The sequence below is a fragment of the Grammomys surdaster genome, unplaced genomic scaffold, assembly GCF_004785775.1.
Source record: "Grammomys surdaster isolate TR1022 unplaced genomic scaffold, NIH_TR_1.0 126313, whole genome shotgun sequence".
In the NCBI taxonomy this organism is placed as follows: domain Eukaryota; kingdom Metazoa; phylum Chordata; class Mammalia; order Rodentia; family Muridae; genus Grammomys; species Grammomys surdaster.
In genome coordinates, this window is record NW_021621113.1 from 2,707,070 (window position 1) to 2,729,610 (window position 22,541).

Here is a 22,541-nt window from a genome sequence, read left to right on the forward strand (position 1 = left end):
CCCAGCTCACTGTGTCTACACCATAGTGACCCAGCTCACTGTGTCTATGTCACAGTGACCCAGCTCACTGTGTCTACACCATAGTGACCCAGCTCACTGTCTCTATGTCACAGTGACCCAGCTCACTGTGTCTACACCATAGTGACCCAGCTCACGGTGTCTATGGCCTCGTATCCCAGTTCTGATTTCACAATCTCTCAGATGCTCACTGACAAAAAGTCTGTGGAGAATTACTAGCCCCTCCTCTCCACACACAGAATTTTAAAATAATTATTACATGTATTTATTTTTGTGTGTATATGTGTGTGGGTGGGCATCCTATGGTGTTAGTGCAGAGGTCAGAAGACAACGGGTGCAATCAGTCCACTCCCTTTACCATGGGGATCCTGGGGACCCAATTCAGGTTGTCAGGGTTTGCAGTAAGAACTTTATCCACTGAGCCATTTTACCTGACCACCAACACACAGACATACAGACACACACACACACACAGACACATATACACCCCCACACACATACCACCCCACAAAAAACACACATATAAACAAATACACACACATAAACACACATACATACAAACATATACACATAAATACAGACACATAAACACACACATACAAACACATACAAGCACATACCAACAAAGACACACACTTACAAACACATACACATATACAAATACGAAAACACACACATACAAGCACATCTGTACAAACATGCACACTTACAAACACATTCACATATATAATAAACACATGCACAGACACAAACACACACTATTTCTTTGAGATACGATCTTGCTATGTACGCTAAACTGACCTCAGGCTCTCAGCCATCCTCCTGTTGCAGCCTCCCAAGTCTTGGGACTACAGGTTTGAGCCACCAAACGCAGCTTAGGTTTCTGAGCCCTCAGAACCTTCCTTAATTCCTGTATCTGGAAAATGAGAGTAAAAACTGGACCTGCATCTTGGACCATTATGAGCATGACATATGACACATGGAAGAGCCTAAGGTGTAAAATACTTCGTACAGAGCTTGGTGCACAGTGACTGCTGCTGTAGGGACTCATGGGGACTCGGGGGTGGAGGGATGCCTTACTAAGTTGCCCAAGCTAACGACCTTGTTCTATACCTGAGTAGGTCCTAAACCTTCAATTCTCCTGCCTCTGTCTCTTAAACAGTTGGGATAACAGGCCTGTGTGACCAGGCCCAGTCACACTAAGGACTAAATACATGAGAATAATTATCACTTAATTATCACATGTGTTTTATCCTACATCTTCCAGGCTGAAACTGCCTGTCATTTTCATTCTTCCTCATGATTTTGGGCACTTCCACTCGAGCTCTGTAGACCAGGCTGACCTTGAACTCAGAGATTTGCCTGCCTCTGCCTCCTGAGTGCTGGAATTAAAGGTGTGTGCTACCACTGCCCGGCTTTCTTCTTCTCTTTTTCCTCTTTAATATGTTTACCTGAAATAGAAACTTTACTACCATGAATGGAAAATCAATGTCACTACCCATACATGGCAGTTACATGCCACACACATGAGAACATATAGGCCAGCATTTGTACATGCTCATCCATCAGCCTGCAAAACTGCTCATGCAGTCAGGATCTTACAGGTTGTTTGTGAGACACTGCCCCGTGAGAGTTGGACCTAAGACTATGTCCATAGCCAACAATCTCTCTCTCTCTCTCTCTCTCTCTCTCTCTCCCTCTCTCCCTCTCTCCCTCTCTCTCTCTCTCTCTCTCTCTCTCTCTCACATTCTCTCTCTCTCTCTCTTTCTCCCTCCCTCCCTCCCTCCCCCCCTCCCCCTCCCTCTGTGTGTGTGTGTGTGTGTGTGTGTGTGTGTGTGTGTGTAGAGAATTGATTGAGGTGTCTTCTTCAATTGCATTCCTCCCAACTTTTTGGAGACAGGGTTTCTCACTGAATCTGGAGCTTATTCATTCCCATAGACCAGCTGGCTAAAGTGCCTTGAGGCCCCTGCTTCCCAAGCCCTGGGCTTACAGGCATCATCTACCGCATGTAGCTAGTGTGCATGTAGCTAGTGTACACGGTTCTGGGGATCAAACTTACATCCTCATGCTTGTGTGGCAAGCATCTTAATGACTCAACTATCTCCCCACCTCCACACACACCTCACCCCAGAGTGCAATTTTTTTCTTTTCTTTTATTCTATTTTTTTTTTTTTTTTTTTTTTTTGCAGGGGGTTGGGGGTTAATACAGGGTTTCTCTGTGGAACCCTTGTTGTCTTGGAACTTGCTCTGTAAACCAGGCTGGCCTCAAACTCACAGAGATCTGCCTGCCTCTGCTTCTGCATAGCTCCACGTTTGGTCATACTGCAATGTTCTAAATTGGCCTATGAACTGACAAAAAGTGGGCTCCTCCAATCTTCCAGTCTAGGGAAGGCTGACCGAGAGGAGCAGGCTGGGAACAGTCCCTATCACATAGCCCACCCTCTGTGACTGAGAGGGTAAGGTGTCCCCCAGTGTGTCACTTCATCTTCACCCAAGGCTGTAAGCAAGGCCTGACGCCTGCTGTCTCTGCACAGGACTGTCTGCAGCTCCCTACCACACCGTCTCGAAACAACACTTTCCAGGAAGTAACGTGAAAAATCACCGCCATTACCCGTTCACCAAGCTAACGTCAGAGCCCCATGTACGGACAGGGGAGATTCCAAGATGCATCAAGCTAAGCGCACACTGCAGCCAGACGGTAACCTGCATTTAAATGTATCTAGAGGCCCAGGTTTCAGGGCCATGGTTATGTCATAGATTTTGCATGACTCCATGTAACTCTCATGGTAGTCCAATGAAATAAATGTCATTACCAGCCTCATGCTACAGATGCAAAACTGAGGCCGAAACTGGGCAAAGCAATTTGCCTGAAGAACCATAGCTGAAGCTTGGTCTGCCTGCTCCAGAGGCGGGGCTTTGACCGCCCACTTCTAAGCCAAACCATCAATCTGTCCAGAGGCAGATGGCTCCAAGGGACACATCCCAGAAAAGGGATGAAAGAGGCTGTCTTTCTGGAATCTTTAGATGCCTCTGTGCTGTTTGGTTTTAAAAACAAAACAAAGCCAGCCATGTGCTAATTTTGTAACAGCAAAATAAAAACAACCAACTCACCACCAACGCAACAGCGCTATTAAAAACATAACCCACACCCCCCGCCTTTTTTTTTTTTTGTTTTGTTTTTCAGACAACATCTGGCTATGAAGCCCAAGCTAGCCTCATGCTTGTCATCTGTCTCCATCTCCTGAGTGCTGGGGTAACAAGGACCACCATACTCTGTGAGCGACAATCCTTCAAGAATATGCCAACTACATAGCTCTCCTGCCCTTTCATCCCAGGCCTGGAGTGGGTAATAGAGGGGAAAAAACAGTTTTGTGTCTAAGAAGTTTAGGAAATCCTGGATCAGGCAAAATGAATCAGGCTTCTCCTCTATAGAGATTTAACAAGCCGGCATTGACCCCGAGACTCTCATGGGACAGTTTATCACAGAAGCCATGTTGGTTGGCTTGGAAACATTTTCTTCCCAGGTGCATCGTGAATTTGTTTTCTTTTTTTTTTAGTGCAAGCATTACACTTCAGCATTACATATTCCAGACCCACACTGAGGGGGAGCTACTAAAGATCACATCTTTAGACTCTGGTACAGCCTCGTGGACTTAGCATGCACAAGATACCGAGTTAAAGAAGGGGGGAGAAGAGAAATGTTCCCACTTTACTAGATACTATTTTGAGCCTATCTTTCTCCCACCCCAACACCCTCCTCTGATTTAAACTTGGCTTTGAAACCATCAAGCCTGTGGGGGTAGCCCTAACTCTGACTGAACCTGCACACATATGTTTTCCTATGGTATATGAAAAGCTTTGACCAGGGAAGGGGTGCATGTGAATGTCTCCAGACTTTTTCTAAGATAAGGTCCTAGCTATGTAGCCCACATTGGGCTCAAACTCTCCATGCTCCTGCCTCAGCGTTCTGAGTGCCAGACCATACAAAATGGAGCCTGGCTGAGAATCTATATAGACTTCTATGATAGATCCCTTCTCTCGGGTCAGAATCTGGCCTTCCTGAGAGTTTCACACCCGACTATATACAGGAAACAAGCTCATTTGCAAAACCGTACCACAAGCGTGAGGTGAGGGATTGGGTGGTTCACTGTTGTGCCAAGGCCCTGTATAGGTGTAATTTTTGGGTGTGAACCAACACTTTGCAGGGAGAGGAAGTGCCTAGCTTCCCTTAAGCACCTACTGTGTGTCAAACCTACCCAGGGCACATTGTCATTATTATCTCTTTGATTTTGTCAGGCACGCTGGAAGCAAGGGCTTCGTTACTGTGTCTTTATAAACAAACTGAAATTTGGAGTGGACAAATGGCTCACCCAGACAAACGGCTGGCCTGGAATTGTTCTTGAGCCTCTCTGACGATGAAAAGTGTGTGTGTGTGTTTACACTATACTATACCCCTGGGCTCTTGCATCTTTGACTTTATTCTGAGGTCTCTGTCTCTAGGTCCTGAAGAGCAGCACAGGGGCTAAAGACCTTAGCTTTCTGTCCCAAGAACCTTCCAGAACGAGCCTTCCCAGCACTGCCTTGTTCAGGAAGTTTCTGGATTCCCTTGAAGGAAACTTCTCCCCCATCTGGTCTCAACCCATTCTCTGCCTTTGTCCTCTGAGCTCTTTTGAGAAAAGACATACACCATCCTGAGCTCCAAGAACGAGAGACCCTGTTGGGTTCCTCTTCCAGTCAGCACAGGGCCGGCCTAGGGGACTGCTGTTCAAGGACAGATGAGACACAGGAAGAGCCAGTATGCTTTCTGCCCCTATAAGGAGGTGAGAGGTCTTGGAAGAGGCTGGCATTTGCTGACAAGATGGAAAGTCTGTGAGATGAACATCTCCATCAAGGCAAGGGAAACCTGGACAGTCAGCGGAGGCAGAGACTGTCCCCAGAGTTTAGACTTAGACTGTGAGTGCATGGGAGGTGGCTGGTGACAAGGTTCTGGGCCTCTACCCTTTAGGGTCTGAAACAAGAATCATGAAGGCCAGCATGTGCACGCAAATATAGGACTGAGTTAAGACAGGAAGGGGGACAAGGGCAAAGGCAAGGACATCCTGTCCTGACACTTGGCAGAATAGGAGAGGTGACTTTCCAGAGGGAAGTTCAGAAGTTCTTGCCCTGAGCCAGCTGTAACCCGTCCGGGATAAAAATAGTCTTTCCTCTTCCCTTCTCCCACCCCATTCCCTAGCAACTTCCCCGGGGAACACACATCTATTCTGGATAAGCGCCCTTCACCTATCTCTCCACTTCCCTGGTGACTCCTCTGTCATTCAGGATGCTGGTCTGGTTGCTAAGGCTCCCGGCAATGCTCATGTGTCCACCTGGATCCCATGGGTTACTCTTTCATGAGTTTTTGCCACTTAGGTCTGCCCCGGGGACCAGGGGATTGATTCCCAGGGCCCTGACCTGGAGACTGTCCATCTCCTCGCCCTGTGTGTCCAGGCAGAGGTGGCCAGCTTGAGCCATCACTCTGTCCCAAGGTCACCACTGTCCAGTTTGAGGAGGTATGCGTTAAGGCAGGGTCATGGCCACCTTTGGACCTCAGAAACCGCATCCCCTATGAGCTCAAGGAATTGGACTGGTGACTGCTGATGGCCTTCTTAATACTTGACATCATGTGCTGGGTCTCCAAAGAGTATGCTACTCCTGAGGTGGGGAGTGATGGACAACAGACGGCAGAGGCAAGAGCCACCAACCCAGCCGACCTCCAGGAAGGCATTTCTGAATGGTTCCTGTACACCTAGGGAGCCTGGCCCTCCACAGATGCAGTCTTCTGCTCCCTGGCCCCCACCATAGTCCCTCTCCACATTGATGTTCCCAATACCCCTTACCTGCCCAGCCTGGGAGCCTTCTGGCCTATTCACATGATGCTTCTGGCCTGGCTTGGCTGCCTGGACCCGGTTTCAGCTCCCCTCGCCCGTCGTAGTCACCACCTGTCTCCTCGCGCCCACGTTCCACTCTGACTTCCTGTCTCCTTCTGAGGGCTCCGCAGCCAACCCAGCCTCAGCAACCCAACCACAAGCCTCCAGCACCCCAGGCTTCCTGCTGCCATAGGCCTAGACCCCCTCAGCCTCTTGGGTCCCATACTCTCTAGGCCAACTTCTACACATACTGAAGGAGGCACTTAGCGGGGGAAGTTGAAGGGAAGGCTGTGTGTGATATCACAGGTCCATAATCCCAGCATTCTGAAGGTGGAGACAGGAGTGGTACACACAGAGTTCCAAACCAGCCTGAACCCCTCAAGCCCCAGTCTAAAAAAAAACAATCATCAGCCGGGCTGTGGAGGCGCAGGCCTTTAATCCCAGCACTTGGGAGGCAGAGGCAGGCGGATTTCTGAGTTCGAGGCCAGCCTGGTCTACAGAGTGAGTTCCAGGACAGCCAGGACTACACTGAGAAACCCTGTCTCGAAAAAACAAAAAACAAAAAACAAAACCAAAACAAAACAAAACAAAAAAAACAATCATCATCATCCAATGAGAGATTTTTTTTTTTGTTTTAATGCAAGGACTCACTGTGTAGCCATGACTGTTCTGGAGCTTGCTATGTAAACCAGATCAGTGTTGCCTTGAACTCACAGAGATTCACCTGCCTCTTCCTCCCCAGTACTGGGATTAAAAAAGCAGGTCACTCTACATGGCAGGGGAGGATGTTTGATGGGGCACTCCTCCTGCCCTCCAAGATACCAAGATACGCCTGGGTAAGAGATCCAAAGGGAGCCTTTACCCCCATGAGCAGAGGACAGCAGCTACAATGTCAGCTTTCAGGGAAGGGAAACGTTGCTACAGTCAATACAGTCCTGCTATGCAAGAACTGGGTGGCCTTTAATTTAGCCTAACAGCAAAAGGCATCTTTTGTTCAGAGTTAAAGCCTGGATAGTATCTTTGTTAAGTAGTTGGTGACAAGGTTGCATGTACTATAGTAAAAAGAGCAGCCACATTCACTGACAGAGCCATATCCATGTCATCTTGAGGCACAAGACAGCAGCTTGGTTAGAGTCACGGGGCAAGCCTCTAATGGTCGAATGTTGATAGCCTGTTTCAGGAGGAAGACAAGAAAACCTCATGCCTTAAGGCTATAGTGACAGGCTGGGGCATGGTGGCACACAGCTTTAATCCCAGCATTCCAGAGTCAGAGGCTGGCAGATCTCTGTGAGTTTCAAACCAGACCAGCTTACACAGTGAGTTCTAGGACAGCCAGGGCTACATAAAGAGATCCTGTCTCAATAGATAAATAGATAGATAGGTGGATAGATACATACATACATACATACATACATACACACATAGTTAGATACATGGATAGACTTATACCTAGATAGATACATAGGTAGATACATACATACATACATAGTTAGATACATGGATAGATACATATATATATATATATATATATATATACACATACATACATAGTTAGATACATGGATAGATACATACATACATACATATATATATACATACATACATACATAGTTAGATACATGGATAGATACATACATACATATATATACATACATACATACATACATACATACATACATAGTTAGATACATGGATAGATACATAGATAGGTAGATAGATACATACATAGATACATACATAGATGATAGATAGATGATAGAGAGATAGATGAATAGAATAACAGGCAGGGGACAGGACAGCACAGCAGAAGATGGTAATTCAAGTAGAGGCAAGGCCACACCCCTAATGGAGCCATGGCATAGCTATAATGTAGCCACTGGTCGGGATGTAGCAAGCATACTGCACAGGTGGCTGTGACAGGCAGCAGACATTCTGACATCAGCAGGAGTTTAAGAACTTTGCAACAAGTTGCCAGCAGAGGAAAGTAAGGATTGTGTCCCTCACAGGCAGAGGGCCAGGCGACCAGTGATGTGAGGAACCCCAAATGGCCCCTATCAGGACCAAGAATGGGTCCTGACCTCACTGGAAAGAAAGTGTAAATGTGTTACCTCCTGAGCTACGCTGAGTGAGCAGGTGGGGGAGGGGAGCCCACAGAGCATTGTTGGGGTTTGTGAGGTAGGAGCTGAAGCCCTGTGCACCTCAGCTGCAGAGGGAAGGGTGAACAGGAAATGGGGGCTGGGGGAGAGGAAGCCAGAGTTGGAAAGTCAGACAAAGAGAGAAACACAGAAACAAAGGCTGAGAGACACACAGAAAAAAAAAAAAATAGAAAAAACAATAACTCAACTCTCAGAGTGACAGAGCCAGCAGATGTGTCTCAGGACCTGATGTGCCGCCCAGCTATCCTCACTTAGAAACCTAAGCATTTTACAGCTCACCTCAGCTTCAGCACTTGCCTGGGGAGGCGGTGCTAAGAAGCCGTGCTTGAATGTGGTGCTAAGAAGCCGTGCTTGAATGTATCAAGTGTGTTCTAAAGGAAGGCCTCACTAGCTGCCTGAGGGGGGTGAATTAGCAGCTAGCTTGGTTTTTTAAATTTGTCTGTTTGCTTGTTTTTGGAATTTTGGAGACAGGGTCTCTCTCTAGGTGGTCCTTGCTAACTTGGAACTCACTCTGTAGATCAGGGTGGTTTCAAGCTCATAGAGATCTGCCTGCCTCTGCCTCCTGAGTGCTGGGACTAAAGACATGGCTTCACAGTGGCCTGATCTTTCCATTGTCTAATGGAGATAAATAGGGAACACTGGGCAGAGTGGTACACACCTTTAATCCTAGCACTGCAGAGGCAGGGGCAGGGGCAGGGGCAGGTGTATCTCTGCGAGTTCAAGGCCAGTATGGTTTACAGAGTGGGTTTCAGGACAGTCCAGGCTACATAGTGAGTCCTTGTATAGGGGAAAAAGAAAAAAGAAAAAAAAAGAAAAAAGAAAGACAAAAAAAAAATGTAGGGGAGTTGTTTTTGAACACAGAACAACCGCTTTCTGGTTCCTCCAAGTTTTCAATTTACCTAAATCACCTGTCGTGAGAGTGGGGTAAGATTTTAAGTTTGGGGGCTGAAGAGGTGACTCAGTAACAACAACAACAACAACAACAAAAAAAAAACACAAACAAACAAACAAAAAAGCAAAAAAGCAAAACCACTTGCTGTTCAGACGGTCTGAGTTCAGTTGTCAGCATCCAGAGCAGGCATCTGACAACAGCCTGTATCTCCAGCTCCAGCTAACCCAATAACCTTGTCTGGCCTCTCTGGGCACACTCACACACACAATCCAAAACCACAATAAACCTTCATTTTTAAATTTTGTTGTTTCTCCCCACTTTTGGTTTTGATAAAGGTAGAGAAACAGATCAGGAGCTGTTGGGGAGACTGGGTGCCATCTTGTCTCCTGTTGTGGAGTTCCTAGTCCCCGTGACACAGGATGGACATACAACAACAACATTTCAGGCTCCATGACAGCCTACAGAGACCTTGATGGGATTCAATGTTTTTTATTTTATTAAGAAATTTGAGGCCCAAGTTCCCTCTCTCCCTCCTCATCCTGGAGCTTGGTGCTCTCTGAATTCAGCTTTCAGAAACCTAAGTGTGTCTACCTTCCCCAGCAAGCGCCAGAGCCTCTGGGGTCTCTCTTCCTTCCTTCTCTCCAGATACTGCAAGAGACACGCGGCTGTCAGCAGAGAGTGAAGCGTCTGGCACTGATGTTCATACGCGTCAGTCCCAGATGCCTCAGCGGTGGGGCCAGAGCCAGGCCAGTTCCAGACTCCAACTCCAGTTCCAGTTCAGCCTCATCCAGAAGCTCCTGGTGCAGGTGACAGACTTGGTCCACTTTTAATCTGTGCAGTCGGGCTCGCAGCCTGAGCAGTTGCCCTGCCAGCTGCCGGTCCTGAGCCCGCATCTCCTGCTGTGACCAAAAGGGGGCGTGAGTTTGCTAGATTAGCCTCCAGCCTCACCAGCCATCGGTCCCTTTCTGGGAATACTCTTCATAGCTCCTTCTCGCCTAACTTCCTCCGACTCGATCTCGCAGATCTTTTTCTGGATTGGTTGTTCTCAAACCAGCCAAGGAACCATTAGTATGCAAATACGGATGTCTGGTACGCCATCACAAATTAGCTGAGATGACTCACTGAGCTGAACGGGACATCCTTATGTTTGCACATGGGCTGACCGTTAATATTCAGCTCTTCCCTCCTCAGATTATAACTGACAGCACGATCTGGCTCTACTTTTTTCCTTGCCTGTCTCTTCTCTTTAGGGCAATGGTTCTCAACCTTCCTAATGCTGGGACCCATTAATACAGCTTCTCATGTGATAACACCCAACTATAAAACTATTTTCCTTGCTACTTTGTAACTGTAATCTTGCTACTGCAATGAATTGTAATATTAATATTTGATATGCTGGATATCTGATATACAGCCCATCTGAAAGGGCTATTGGATTCCCAGAAGAATCACGACCCACAGATTGAGAACCAGTCCCCTGCGATCTACTCCAGATTTGTCTCTGCAAATAAAACAGTGGACAAGTGAATTCCTGGTTCCTTTGTCCTAGGGCATAGCAGTGAGGAACGACTGTGGATATTGGTCTGTTCTCATGCCCTCCCAACCCCACATTCTTGGGCCTTTAAAAGGACTGGCCCAAAGACCCCATCAAGTGTGTCTAACCCTTCAGACTCACCAGCTCTCGTCTGAGCCATTCAAGCGCAGAATCCATGGAGTCAAAGCCACAGATGGCCCCAGATCCCACCGGTTCAGGTCTAACTTGGGCTCTGCACCAGGCCCGGCTCTGGACTCTGGCAGTCCACTCCAGATATGAGGGCCGTCGGGTCTGTAGCCGAAGCTTGGCAGTCAGGGCCTTCACAGAGTCTAGGCTCTCCTCCTCATCCTCCTCATCCTCCTCGCCCACTGCCTGGAATTTCAGTGGCCCTAGGGACATGGTAGGTCTGTAGTGACCAATGGGACAGTAAGGAAAGGCTGGCTTTTCGGCTGTACAAGAGGTGAAAGAAGATGAAGTTGAAGAGAATGTCAGGAGTGTGTGGTGAATTCAGAAGGTGAGTAAGGGACGCTAAGTGTGCCAGGCTGAGTGACCAGATGGGTATGTGAGCCTGAGTGTGCAAGGGATGGAATTTTCCTGGCTTGCTAACTAGGGCCCACGTGATGCCCATCCGGGTGGGGGCAGGAGGAGCCCTTCAGATGAATTTTATTGTCTTTGCCCAGAATCAGGTTCCTGGTTCCCAGAAAGGAAGTTGCAGCAGGATAAGAAAAGCATCGTCCGCAGCCGACTTGGCCCTCCTCCCAAGACCCAAGTCAAAGGAGTCAAGGGGAAGAGGCGGCTAGCTGGTGGTCTTTCCTCTTTACAGAGCTAGGCCTTCTGCAAGGCAATAGGGTCCAGGTGCCTAGCCTAGGGGATAGGAACCTGGATCCTGTTGCTACTCTGAGGGGACTTTGGGAAGCCCAGTCACTTCTCTGAGCCTCTATTGTGTCAGGTCGGTAACACCAAGCTTTACTCTAAAGACCCTTAGAGATTCTGTTAGCAATCACCGAGAAAAGCTCTGACTGAAGGAGCTAGAGGGCAGTGCTGTGGATGGACTTCTAGCCGTCCCTCCTCTTCCTGCCATTCATGGGGTTTCATTCTCTCTCTCTCTCTCTCTCTTTCTCTCTCTCTCTCCTCTCACCCCTCTCTCCTCTTTTCTTTCTTTCTTTTTTTTTTTTTTTGGTTTTTCGAGACAGGGTTTCTCTGTATAGCCCGGGCTGTCCTGGAACTCACTCTGTAGACCAGGCTGGCCTCGAACTCAGAAATCCGCCTGCCTCTGCCTCCCGAGTGCTGGGATTAAAGGCGTGCGCCACCACCGCCCGGCTTTTCTTTCTTTTTTTGAGAGAAGGTTTCTCTTTGTAGCTTTGGCTAGCTTGGAACTTGCTCTATGGACCAACAGAGAACTCACAGAGATCCGCCTGCCTCTGCCTCCTGAGTGCTGGGCCTAAAGATGTGTGCTGTGGGGCGGTGGCCTGTGAGAAGCAGCTGGGTGCCTGGTTGAGCAAAAGTCTTGAACCCCGGACCTTTATCAGGATGGCAGGTGTTCGGCTCGGCCCCAGGCCCTGGTTCTTTTCATTCAGCTTCAGCCCTCCACAGCCCCTCCCAAAGAGAGGTCTTTGACCAACAGTCACGAGGAACAGTGCCTCAGGCTCTCCCACATGTAGATGAGGTATCTCCAAGCTCTCAGACCAAGCCAATAGGCGTTATCTGCTGCCAGACCCTAACCCACCCTGAAACTGTATGTAGGGGCTCTATTCAGGAGAAGTAAAGGAGTGTTCGAGAATCAGCCTGGTGTCCGAGAGTTTCTGTCTCAAGAGCTGTAACACTTGGGGAGAGATCTGCTCTCCTGGAACCTTCCTGGGGCACCAAGCTGCTTCCTTGCCAGCTAGCTGGGTTCTTATCGGCCCAGCCCGGGGCTGGCTCAGTGGAGAGACAGGCGCAGCACCTGGGAGTGACCCAGCGGGGACAATGGAGACTGGAGCAGAGGCAGCAGCGGGGGCAGGCAATCTCCCCTCCCTGCTCTCACTCCGTGCCCTTTGGCCCAGACCTCCCACACCAGGCCCAAGACCAGCGGACAGTGGAGACGCGGGGCGGAGGCAGCGGCAGAGACGGTAGGAGACCTTCCCTGCTCTCATTCTGTCTCCAGCTGGGAGATCGTCGTGGGACACCCTCCAGAACAGGGGACCCACAGTGTGCTGCCACCACCCAACTGACACCATGCTTCTCAGTTCTCTCTAAATCTCTGTATTACTGTCAGCAACAAGAGCAGGGCTGGGATTCTACTCAGTAGTAACCCTTTCCTAGTGTGTTCAAAGCTTTGAGTTTGCACCAGCAATTAGAGAGAGAGTAGAGGGGGAGGGAAAAGGAGAAGGAAAGAAAGGAGAGAGAGAGAGAGAGAGAGAGAGAGAGAGAGAGAGAGAGAGAGAAGAGAAAGGAAGTAGTAGACAGAGCCAGGCAGGCACAGTGACAGCATAAGTGGATTTTGTGTTCTCTCCAATGTTCCTTTGTACATCACTAATAGGGGAAACAAAAAGCAACCAACCAAAAACCTATCGGGACACAAGTGTGGTCAAATGCCCGGAGTTCCTTCTCAGCTACACTGTGAACTTGAAGTCACCCTGGAATACAGGAGACTATGACTCAAAAACAAAACAAACCAAGAAGGAGGAGGAGGGGGAGGAAGAAGAGAGGGAAGAAGAGGAGGGAGGAGGAAGGGGAGGAAGAGGAGTGAGGGGAAAAAGAGGAAGGAGGAGGAAGGGGAGGAAGGGGAGTGAGGGGAAGAAGAGGAAGGAGGAAGAAGAGGAGAAAGCAGAGGGGAAACAAAACCAGAAATGTACACATCTAAATATGTAGTTTGGTAAATTCTCCCGAATAATGCTTCTCCATAAGTGGGCGCTTCCTGAATTGATGTTTCTCACATTCCTCTGTGGGATAGTAGTCCTTTGTTTCCAAATCAATGTGTGTGTGTGTGTGTGTGTGTGAATGTGAGCAAGTGTGAGTGTGTATGTGTGTGTATATATATATATATTTTTTTTTGAGATCATAATTCTTTTCTATTTTTAGGCAGGGTCTCAGTCTGAGCTGACCTGGAACTTATTCTATAGCACAAACTGGCTTCAAATTCACAGGGATCCTCCTGCCTCTGCCTCTGAATCCTGGGATTCTGTCCAGGAACCACCATGCCTGGCACCACTTTCTACTTCTTCCCTCCCACCCAATTGCTGGGGCAAACCCAGGGCTGAGCATGCTCAGAAGGATCTTACTGACCGGCTCCCCAAGCCCTACTCTCAGTTCTGGCAACATCAGTGAATTGCACCATTTTGTAATCTTGCCAGTGTTCCTCCAGCTCTGCCATGTGTCAGTCACCTGGAAAGCCTGCTAAGCCAAATGGCTTCCCCACCACCGGTTTCAGATTCAGTATGAGTCTATGAAGTGGAGGGTAATCTGCATGTCTATCAAATCCCCGCCTTGAAGGTTTCCCTGGTCTGGAATTTCATAGCCTGTTCTCTCTTCGGGGTTTGCTTTTAGACAGGTTCTCACTGTGCAGCTAAAGCTGGCCTCTAAGCCCCCTCAGGGACAGACATACAGGTGTGAGGATCACACCTAGCGACAGCGTGTTCTGTTTCGTGCTTAGCTGCTTTCAGAGAGCAGCTTCAGATTTATATATTACCTGCTGGGCTGAGCCGTCTTTCCAGCCCTCCATCACTCTTTCTTACTCTCTTCCCTCCCTCATTGCATCCTCTCCCATCCTATTCTGTCCTATATCCGTGTATGATTTAATTTCTGGATTCCATAAACGAGAAAAAAATATGCAACATTTGGCGCAGTGCGCTTAACACGATGGTCTCCAGCTCGATTAACGTTCCCTCAAATGTTACAGTTTCATTCTCCTTATAACTAAATAAGACTCTATTGTGTACATTGACCTCACTCCCCTCATCTGTTTGTCTCTTGACGAACCTCTGGAATGGAGCCCTACCTTGACCACGGGAACAAGTATAAACATTAGTGTATAAAGTGTGAACATGACCACACTAAAGCAGGGTTGAGGGAAGGTTCTTACTGAGATATACGGGAGAGCACAGCTGGGGGCATCTGAAAGAGCCCAGAACTGGGAAAGTAGACTAAATATAGCCAGCAGAGGGGAACAGGCCATGGAGGGAGAGAAAGAGAGAGAGAGGAGGACCAAGAGAGGAAGACAAAAGACAACCAAGAGAGTCCATGGCTGGAGAAATCTAAGATGCAGTGGGTGAGTGTGTGGAGAGCCGGGATGCCAGTGTGGACTCGTAACAGGTATTTTCTGTGCTGAGAGAACCTGGAGGCCAGCATGCATCTTGGTGTGCTAATAGGCACCGAAGTTAACCATCTCTTCAGGATCTGACAACTGTGCATCAGGGGGCATCGATGTTCAGCTGTCTGTGTGGTCTGCTGACTTAGAATCCCAGGATGCATAACTGGCTCGCAATGGTGGTTGTTTTTAGTTTTTTTTGTTTGTTTGTTTTATTTTTTGGTTTGTTTTTTAATGTGTATGGGTGCTTTGCCTGAATCTTTGCATGTGTACCATGTATATATTGGGTATCCACAGAGGCCAGAAGAGGAGGATGGCCGGGCGGTGGTGGCGCACGCCCTTAATCCCAGCACTTGGGAGGCAGAGGCAGGCAGATTTCTGAGTTAGAGGCTAGCCTGGTGTACAGAGTGAGTTCCAGGACAGCCAGGGCTACACAGAGAAACTCTGTCTCGAAAAAACAAAAAACAAAACAAAACAAAACAAAACAAAACAAAAGATGGTTTTGAGCTGTCATGAGGGTGCTAAGGATCTAACCCAGGTCCTCAGAAAGAGCAGCAAGCACTCTTAACCTCTGAGCCATCTCTCCAGCCCCCTGTTTTAGTTTCCTAAGGGGCCTCTGTACTGATTTCCATAGTGAGTACTTCAGTTTACATTTCTACCCAAAGTATAGAAGGGGTCCTCTTGCTCCATAGACTCACCAGAACTTATTGATATGTTCTGTTTCTCTTTCTTTTTTAGAACTTTATTTTTATTTATTGCATACGAGTGTTTTGCTTACATGAATGTAAGCACACCACATGTGAACAGTGTTGAAGCCAGAGAGGGCTTTAGATTCCCAGAAACTGGAGTTACAGAAGGTAATGAAGTAGACCCCATGTGATGCTGGGAATCCAACCCAGATAAGTAGTAACACACACTCTTAACTTCTGAGCTACCTCTTCAGCCCCCGTTGCTATTTTCTTGATGCTAACCCTTCTAGGAGAGATGAAAGCTAGTGTACTGTGTGTGCTGTGTGAGGATGTCTTCCTCAATGACTTGCCACCATTCTCTGTAGACCGTGGACCTCCCAGGAGTAGGAGACTGCAATGCTTCAGCCAGAGGCATGAGACAGGAGGCATCCCACCTTCCTTTTTGAAGCAGCGTCTCAGTGAACTTGAAGATCAGTAACTGGCTGGCTGCAGGGTTTGGCTTGTCTCTCCAGACCCTTTAGTGGTGAGTTTACCTGATTCTGGAGATCTGAACTCAGGTGGCCATGCTTGGCAGCTAGTGCCTTTACTCACCAAGCCTCCTCTAAGTTTTGATTCCCAGCACCTACATGGTGGATCACAATCCCTCATAACTCCAGTCCCAGCAGACGCAAGGCACTCGTGTGGTGCACAGACACACATTTAGGCAAAACACTCATACCCATTAAATATAAATCTATCTATCTATCTATCTATCTATCTATCTATCTATCTATCTATCTATCCATCTATCCATCCATCCATCCATCTATCCATCTGTCTATTCATCCATCCATCTATCTATCTATCTATCTATCTATCTATCCATCTATCTATCCATCCATCCATCCATCCATCCATCCATCCATCTATCTATCTATCTATCTTATTATTATACATAATATATGTATATATTAAAAGTAGGTGCATGGGTGAATGGTTGAATGAGCCCTCTAGCAAATCAGTTGAGTTTCCTATTGTTTGTAGTTGCCAACTGAAGCATATCTCTTGCTAGACTGAAACTGCCGTGAGCATAGGGTCCTTTTGGGTCCCCCTACCAAGACCATGGCCCAGTTTCATTGTGTGGGCAACTAACATTTAATGAAAAGGATGGAATCAAAAGGCTGAAGTTCCTCACCTCTGGACACCTCCAGAATTGGCCTGTGGATGTTGCCCACCGGCAGGATTTACAGCTGTGGAGTGGGGGAGGGCCGCTAGCTACACAGCTGTTTGCTTTTTAAGGTGGACCAAGGGATTTCCCGAAACCAAGCTTCAGATATGTGGGGGAAAAAGAAGGCAGTTCTCATTTAACCCACCCACACTTTCCAGCCCACCCACTAAGGTGCAGGGGAACAAATGGTTATTTTTTTTCTTTTTATGTCATCGAGGGGTGCCAGCACCCCAGAACTTTAAAAAACTCCAGAACTTCCAGAGACCCAGCACAGAGATAGGCAAGACTGTCACCACCATTGCACTGATCAGGAATCTTAGACTTTATTAATGGACTCTTGGTGGCGGTCCTAAGAAAACCTGAGAACCTGGGACTGTGAGAAAATATCTATGGAACTGTGCGTTCTCTTCTGGAAGGCCTCGGTCAGTGTCTCCTATCCCTACCAGAGTCTGTGGGGCTGAGTCTCAGGGTTACACTAGCAAATTGGAGTTCCAGGAGCTGATCTTCCCACGGCTGAGCCCACGCCAAACTCTGAGTGCCGTGGCACCACCTGCTGCTGTCGCCAGGTCCTCAGTCAATTTCAAATCTGTGGCTGCCATTGTTGCTGGTGTTGACTCTATCCATCGAGAAAAGGTGGCACGCCCCAAGTTGAGACCCGGGAGAAGACCGAGTGAGTGAAGGGACTGCGCAGTTGAAGATGACGCCCTACTACACAACCAGATCTGTGCAGCTAGATCGATCCATTCGCAGCGTTCTAGTATCTCAGGTGACTCGGGCACCACCACTCCCTGCTGTAAGAAGCCGAGGGTGCTGCTGCCACACACCCACAAGTGAAGACTTGCTGGATCTCCAGTTATCCGGGCGTCCAGGGGAGGGCGCCCTTGAGCCGCGGATGCTATCCCATGTGTATTTAAGGGAGTTTTAAAAAATGATACTGTGGAAAGTGCTCTCTCTGTATGTAGTATCATTTTGGGGCATAACCAAGTAGAGAGGCTGGCCGGAGGCGGGGTGTGTGTGTGTCGGGGGGGAGGGTTTGAGATTCGCGGAGTACCAGGAACCGAGAAGAGGATGACGGAGAGACCATCGCGACTTTCCCACAGCCCTATCCTCAGGCGCTGTCCTTGGAATCAGCCATTTCTGTTCTTCTAAGGTCCCAAAAGCTGAGACCTGGCACTTCCAAGAGCCGGAATGGTGTGACAAGGGATAGTAGCTCGCTAGGTGGGAACGGTCTTGGGAGCCTCGGATGAGGAAGCTCAGGAGAACAGGGGTACGAGGTCAGATCTATCTGTAAGGTGCCCCAACTTTTGCCCCTCAGGATGCGTTTCGACACAGCCGGTTAAATATATCGGTGGCTTGTGTTACAGATACCCGAGGTCTGTCCAGGCGGCTTCCGAGCCCTCAGCCACCACCAAACTCCCAGCACACCGTTCACCAGTCTCGGGTCCCTAGACGTTTATTATTGGCCCCTTTTAACCATTGCCTGGCCAATTCCTGCCTGATCGTGGCCCCGCCCCCTCTCTGGTTCTAGGCGTTCCGTCCCCCGCCCACTCCCTCCACATCCCCACTTGAAATTTTGTCCCTTTGTCAACCCAGGGCAGATACACAGTCTACTCTCTGAGTCCTTTCCCATTCCCACCACAACCCTCCCAAACATACACCCTTCCTGTCTGCACCTTCTGGCTTTTGCCAGTTCCTGTATGTGCAGACTAACTGAAGACCTCCCTGAGCCTTTCCCTACCCAGGTGCTTGAAAACAGGCTGAGGCCCTGTCCTCCGGTTCTGCTATACTTTAGTGGACCAGGTTAGAGCTGTGCTGGTGGGAACACACCTTGGAGCCCAGGCCTTCATCTGGGATATGCGATCAGCCTAGGCACCCACTATTAGTGCCTGAATAAACTGGTGTGGGTGCAAGCCAAGACTGCTTATCCTGCCTGGAAGCAGCAGTCTTTATTGCAAGATCCTCTGTGGATGAATGAGGAGGAGGGATGAAGGTCTGCCAGGATGTGCTTGTCCACTTCCAAACCCTTTGTGGAACCCCCACCTCTGCCTGGAGAGAAAAAGCACCTCTTTCTTTCTTTCTTTCTTTCTTTCTTTCTTTCTTTCTTTCTTTCTTTTTTTGTTTCCTGCTATTTTTCTTTTTTCTTTCTTTTTTCCTTTTCTTTTCCCCTTCCATTTTCTTTTCTTTTTTGAGACAGGGTTTCATCATCTAGCCCTGGCTGTCCTGGAACTCATTCTGTAAACCAGGCTGGCCTTGAATTCAGAGGTTCACATGCCCTGTTCTCCCAAATTAACAGTGTGAGCCACCTCTTTACATTCAACTGAAACTGAGCTCCTGGCACAGGCTCTTCAGCTGCCATGCCTGCACAGATGTGTGCTTGTTCCCTGCCTTCAGGTCATGTTAGTGCCAATAAAATGCCCTCAGGGAGTTTTTGTACTTTGGAGAGAGTAGACTGCTTCCCTAGACACACACAGAACTCTCTCATTATTTGCTGCTTTATCTGTCATTGAGCACAGAAGCTGCCCTGGTAGACAGCCCAGTATGACAGAGGCTGAGGAGACAAAGCACAAGCACAAGGCATCTTCCTGTTGTCGGCTGAGGGGTTTCCAGGGAATGGATGATTTCTTTTTATTTATTTATTTATTTTTGGTAGGGGGTTGGTTGTGAGGAGGGGAAGGGTAGTTTCATACAAAGTTTCTCTGTGTAGTAGCCCTGGCTGAAACTTGTTCTGTGGACCAGGCTGGTCACACACCTGGCTGCCTCTACCTCCTGATTGCTGGGATTACGCCACCACACCTTGCTAGGAATAGGGTGATTTCTAAGGATCTCCTCCCCCACAGGAAAAGGAAGAAAAGGCAGCTAGAAGAAGGATGAAGGATGTCATTGGGGGAACAGCAGGGACCCTGGTTGTTTGTCCTGTTTGTAGACCTGTACATGGTTCTGGGTGGTGGGGAAGTTCAAGGGAGGACGAAGACAGCAAAGGTGTTGGAAGGGGTTCACTGTGAGCTTAAGATTTTTCCTAGACAGGCTGAGGTCACTGAGGATGTCAAACAGGCTTGAAAAATCTCTCTTGAAAGACCTGGGGAGCCGGGCGGTAGTGGTGCACACCTTTAATCCCAGCACTTGGGAGGCAGAGGCAGGCAGATTTCTGAGTTCAAGAGTTCGAGGCTAGCCTGGTCTACAGAGTGAGTTCTAGGACAGCCAGGGCTACACAGAGAAACCCTGTCTAAAAAAAAAAAAAAAAAAAAAAAAAAAAAAAGAAAGACCTGGGGAAAAGTCACTGGCGACCTTGAGTTGAATAGTTAGTTCCTGGAAGGTAGAAACAGACGCAGATCCCAAGAATATTGTTCCTCTTATCAGATCAGGGATTTTCAGGCATTCCTGAGAACTATGTACCCCTTTCCAACAAGGCAGATCACCCCAAGGTTGTGGGTGTTCCTCATTAGAATAAGAGGAGTCCTCAAGGAAATAGAATAATTTCCATCTGATCAGGGCTGAGTGATACGGTGGTTTGAATAGGTATGGCCCCGACAGACTAATAATGTGTTTGAATGTGTGGCCCATAGGGAATTGCACTATTAGGTGTGGCCTTGTTGGAGGAAGTGTGTCATTGTGGGATAGGCTTGGAGGTCTCTTATGCTCAAGCTGTGCCCAGTGTGGCACACAGTCTTTGCTGCAGGGGACAGTGAGGTTACTACTTCCTGTGGTCCGTACAATTTAGGGAGGAGCTGCTGTTGGCACTGCTGGGACATACCTATTCCTTTCTTTCCTCTGCAACAGAGAGGAGAGGCCGGCCTGGGGAAGGCAGACCAGGCGAGCAGCAAAGGCAGACACCCATTGTGTCAGCGGCTCCCACTTGTCCACCAGATTTCTCTTTCAAGAAAAATGAGTGCCCTTCCCTCAGGTATCACACTTCTCTTCAACTTCTGCAAACCCAGAAAGATGGTCCACAACATACTGTACTCACGGCTAAGAACAAATACACTCGTGCCTCAGCAATGGTTGGAGAAGGGGATGTACCTCAGGGGCTTGTTTGAATCAGGACTCCCATAGGCTCAGAGATTTCACAAGGAATTGGGATTCTTTAAAAGGATTAGGGGGTGTGGCCTTGTTAGAGGAAGTGTGTTGCAGGATATTTGATCACAGTGAAACCCAAGATTGTATTGTTTACTGGAAAGACCTGTGTCTAGTGATGGTGTGGCACAGCCTTAGCCTATGGCTTTTATCCTTCTGGCTGGAGTACAGACACTCCCTTAAATCCCAAACAATGAAGGAGAATGTTAGTTTGTAGAAGGAAGCACCCATGTTTGAAAGTGATGTCTAATTGAATGGCAGATGACAAATCAGGGAAAGGTCTGACAATAGGATACGCCCAACTCTCAAGAGGAGAGAGAGGAAAAAGAGGCTGCTTAGGGGAGAGGGAAGGAACAGTTTTACTGGGACAGTTGTACAGAGACAAGCTGCAGAGAGAAAACAAGCTAAGCACAGGTGAAGACAGAATGAGCCAGAGAATGAGGAGCCAGATTAGAACAGATTGTTAAAGCTAGTTTGAGGCCAAGCAGAGCAATTCAGTCAGAAGCCAGTTTGAGTCCACTTGGAGAGGAGTTTGAGCAGGAATAGCTGAGTTGAACCAGCCAGCCGGACTTCAGTAAGAGTAAGAAAGGGTGAGCTTATTCAGCAGTAAATCACAGAGAGTGAAAACATTCTAGATCTATATTTGATTGTACAGAGGCTAGAGGCTTCCAAGACTAGGCCTAGGCTAGCAGGCGGAGGCAATAAGCCTTGAAGATGACAATACAGGAGAATGAGTTACATTTACAGAAGTATGTCACTGTGGATGGGCCTTGAACTTTCATGGTATCCCTTCATAACACCAAGAGAGATAGACGGGTTGCTTAGCACACACAAGGCTCAGGCTCAATCCCTAGTACCACAATAAAAATCACTTTTAGCCATGTATGGCGATGCACTCCTCCCACTTCGGATGCAGAGGCAGTCAGACCTTTGTGAGTTGGAAGCTAGCCTAGTCTGCAGTGAGTTCTAGGACATAGGAGCTACATAGAGAAACTGTCTTAAAACAAACACCTACCACCCAAAGAAATACATTTAGGGGCTGTAAAGAGTCCAGTAGTTGAATACTTATTGCAGAAGCCCTGGGCTTGGTTTCTAGCACCCACATGGCAACTCACGACTGGAACTCCAGTTCCATGGGCTCTGATGTCCTCTTCTGGCCTTCATGGGCTCCAGGCAAAAACACTACACATATGATGTAGTGTGTTGTGTGTGCATATGTACATGTTATGGTACACAAGAGGGTCAGAGGACAGCTTTCAGGTGTGGTATGTACGTATAGGCACACATGTCACTCAGTTGACAGCTTTCAAGTGTTTATTCTCTTTCAATATGTGAGTCAGAGGATTAACCCAGGTTACCAGGCTTGTGTGGTTACAGGCAGTTGTGAGCTGCCCTGGGGAGCCCCAAAACCTGTGCCTACAGTGAGGTAATCCCCAGCTGTCCCAGAAGAATTCTCTCCCTACTGGGTTTCCTCACTGCTCTTCCTCCTCAGGCCCTTTCCTGTGCTGGCCACGCCCACCTGAGCCATAAATTAGGACAGAAGAGGGTAGGGGAAGGTTCTTAGCCCACCTTAGGCACTGGCTTCTTGAATGTGGTGAAGTGGTTCTAAGCCTCTTGGATGAAGGTGTCTACAACACAGGTTAGCCCAGAGCAACGAAGTGTCTGGGCGCACAGAGGGGAGGCCTGAATAATAAAAGTATTCCTTATTATTATCAGCCACTGGAGGGTCAGGTCAGTGAAGAGGGAAAAACCGACAGGCTGCACAAAATGTCTGACAAGGAAC

General features: G+C 48.2%; 2 protein-coding genes across 2 annotated transcripts in view; both read right to left on the bottom strand.

Moving 5' to 3' along the window:
• Lck (LCK proto-oncogene, Src family tyrosine kinase) overlaps positions 1-6,024 on the bottom strand; it is a 27,294-nt gene extending 21,270 nt beyond the window's left edge. Inside the window, exon 1 of the mRNA XM_028759626.1 lies at positions 5,895-6,024. The gene's annotated coding sequence lies outside the window, so the exon portion shown is untranslated. The remainder of the gene's footprint in view (positions 1-5,894) is intronic.
• A 3,373-nt stretch (positions 6,025-9,397) lies between these two features.
• Positions 9,398-11,146, bottom strand: Fam167b (family with sequence similarity 167 member B). The gene is made up of 2 exons (XM_028759979.1): positions 10,648-11,146; positions 9,398-9,871 (listed from the first exon to the last, which is right to left on the bottom strand). Exons 1-2 carry the CDS (start codon positions 10,903-10,905, stop codon positions 9,641-9,643), a joined length of 489 nt encoding a protein of 162 aa, XP_028615812.1. The 5' UTR covers positions 10,906-11,146; the 3' UTR covers positions 9,398-9,640.
• Between the last annotated feature and the right edge of the window lie 11,395 nt (positions 11,147-22,541).

What these genes read in the sequence shown, in the direction of transcription:
- Fam167b (XM_028759979.1), bottom strand. Translation starts at nt 10,905, where the DNA reads ATGTCCCTAGGGCCACTGAAATTCCAGGCAGTGGGCGAGGAGGATGAG. An exon ending in AATGGCTCAGACGAGAGCTG is followed by an intron (nt 9,872 to 10,647) that starts GTGAGTCTGAAG and finishes TTTTGGTCACAG; the next exon opens with CAGGAGATGCGGGCTCAGGA.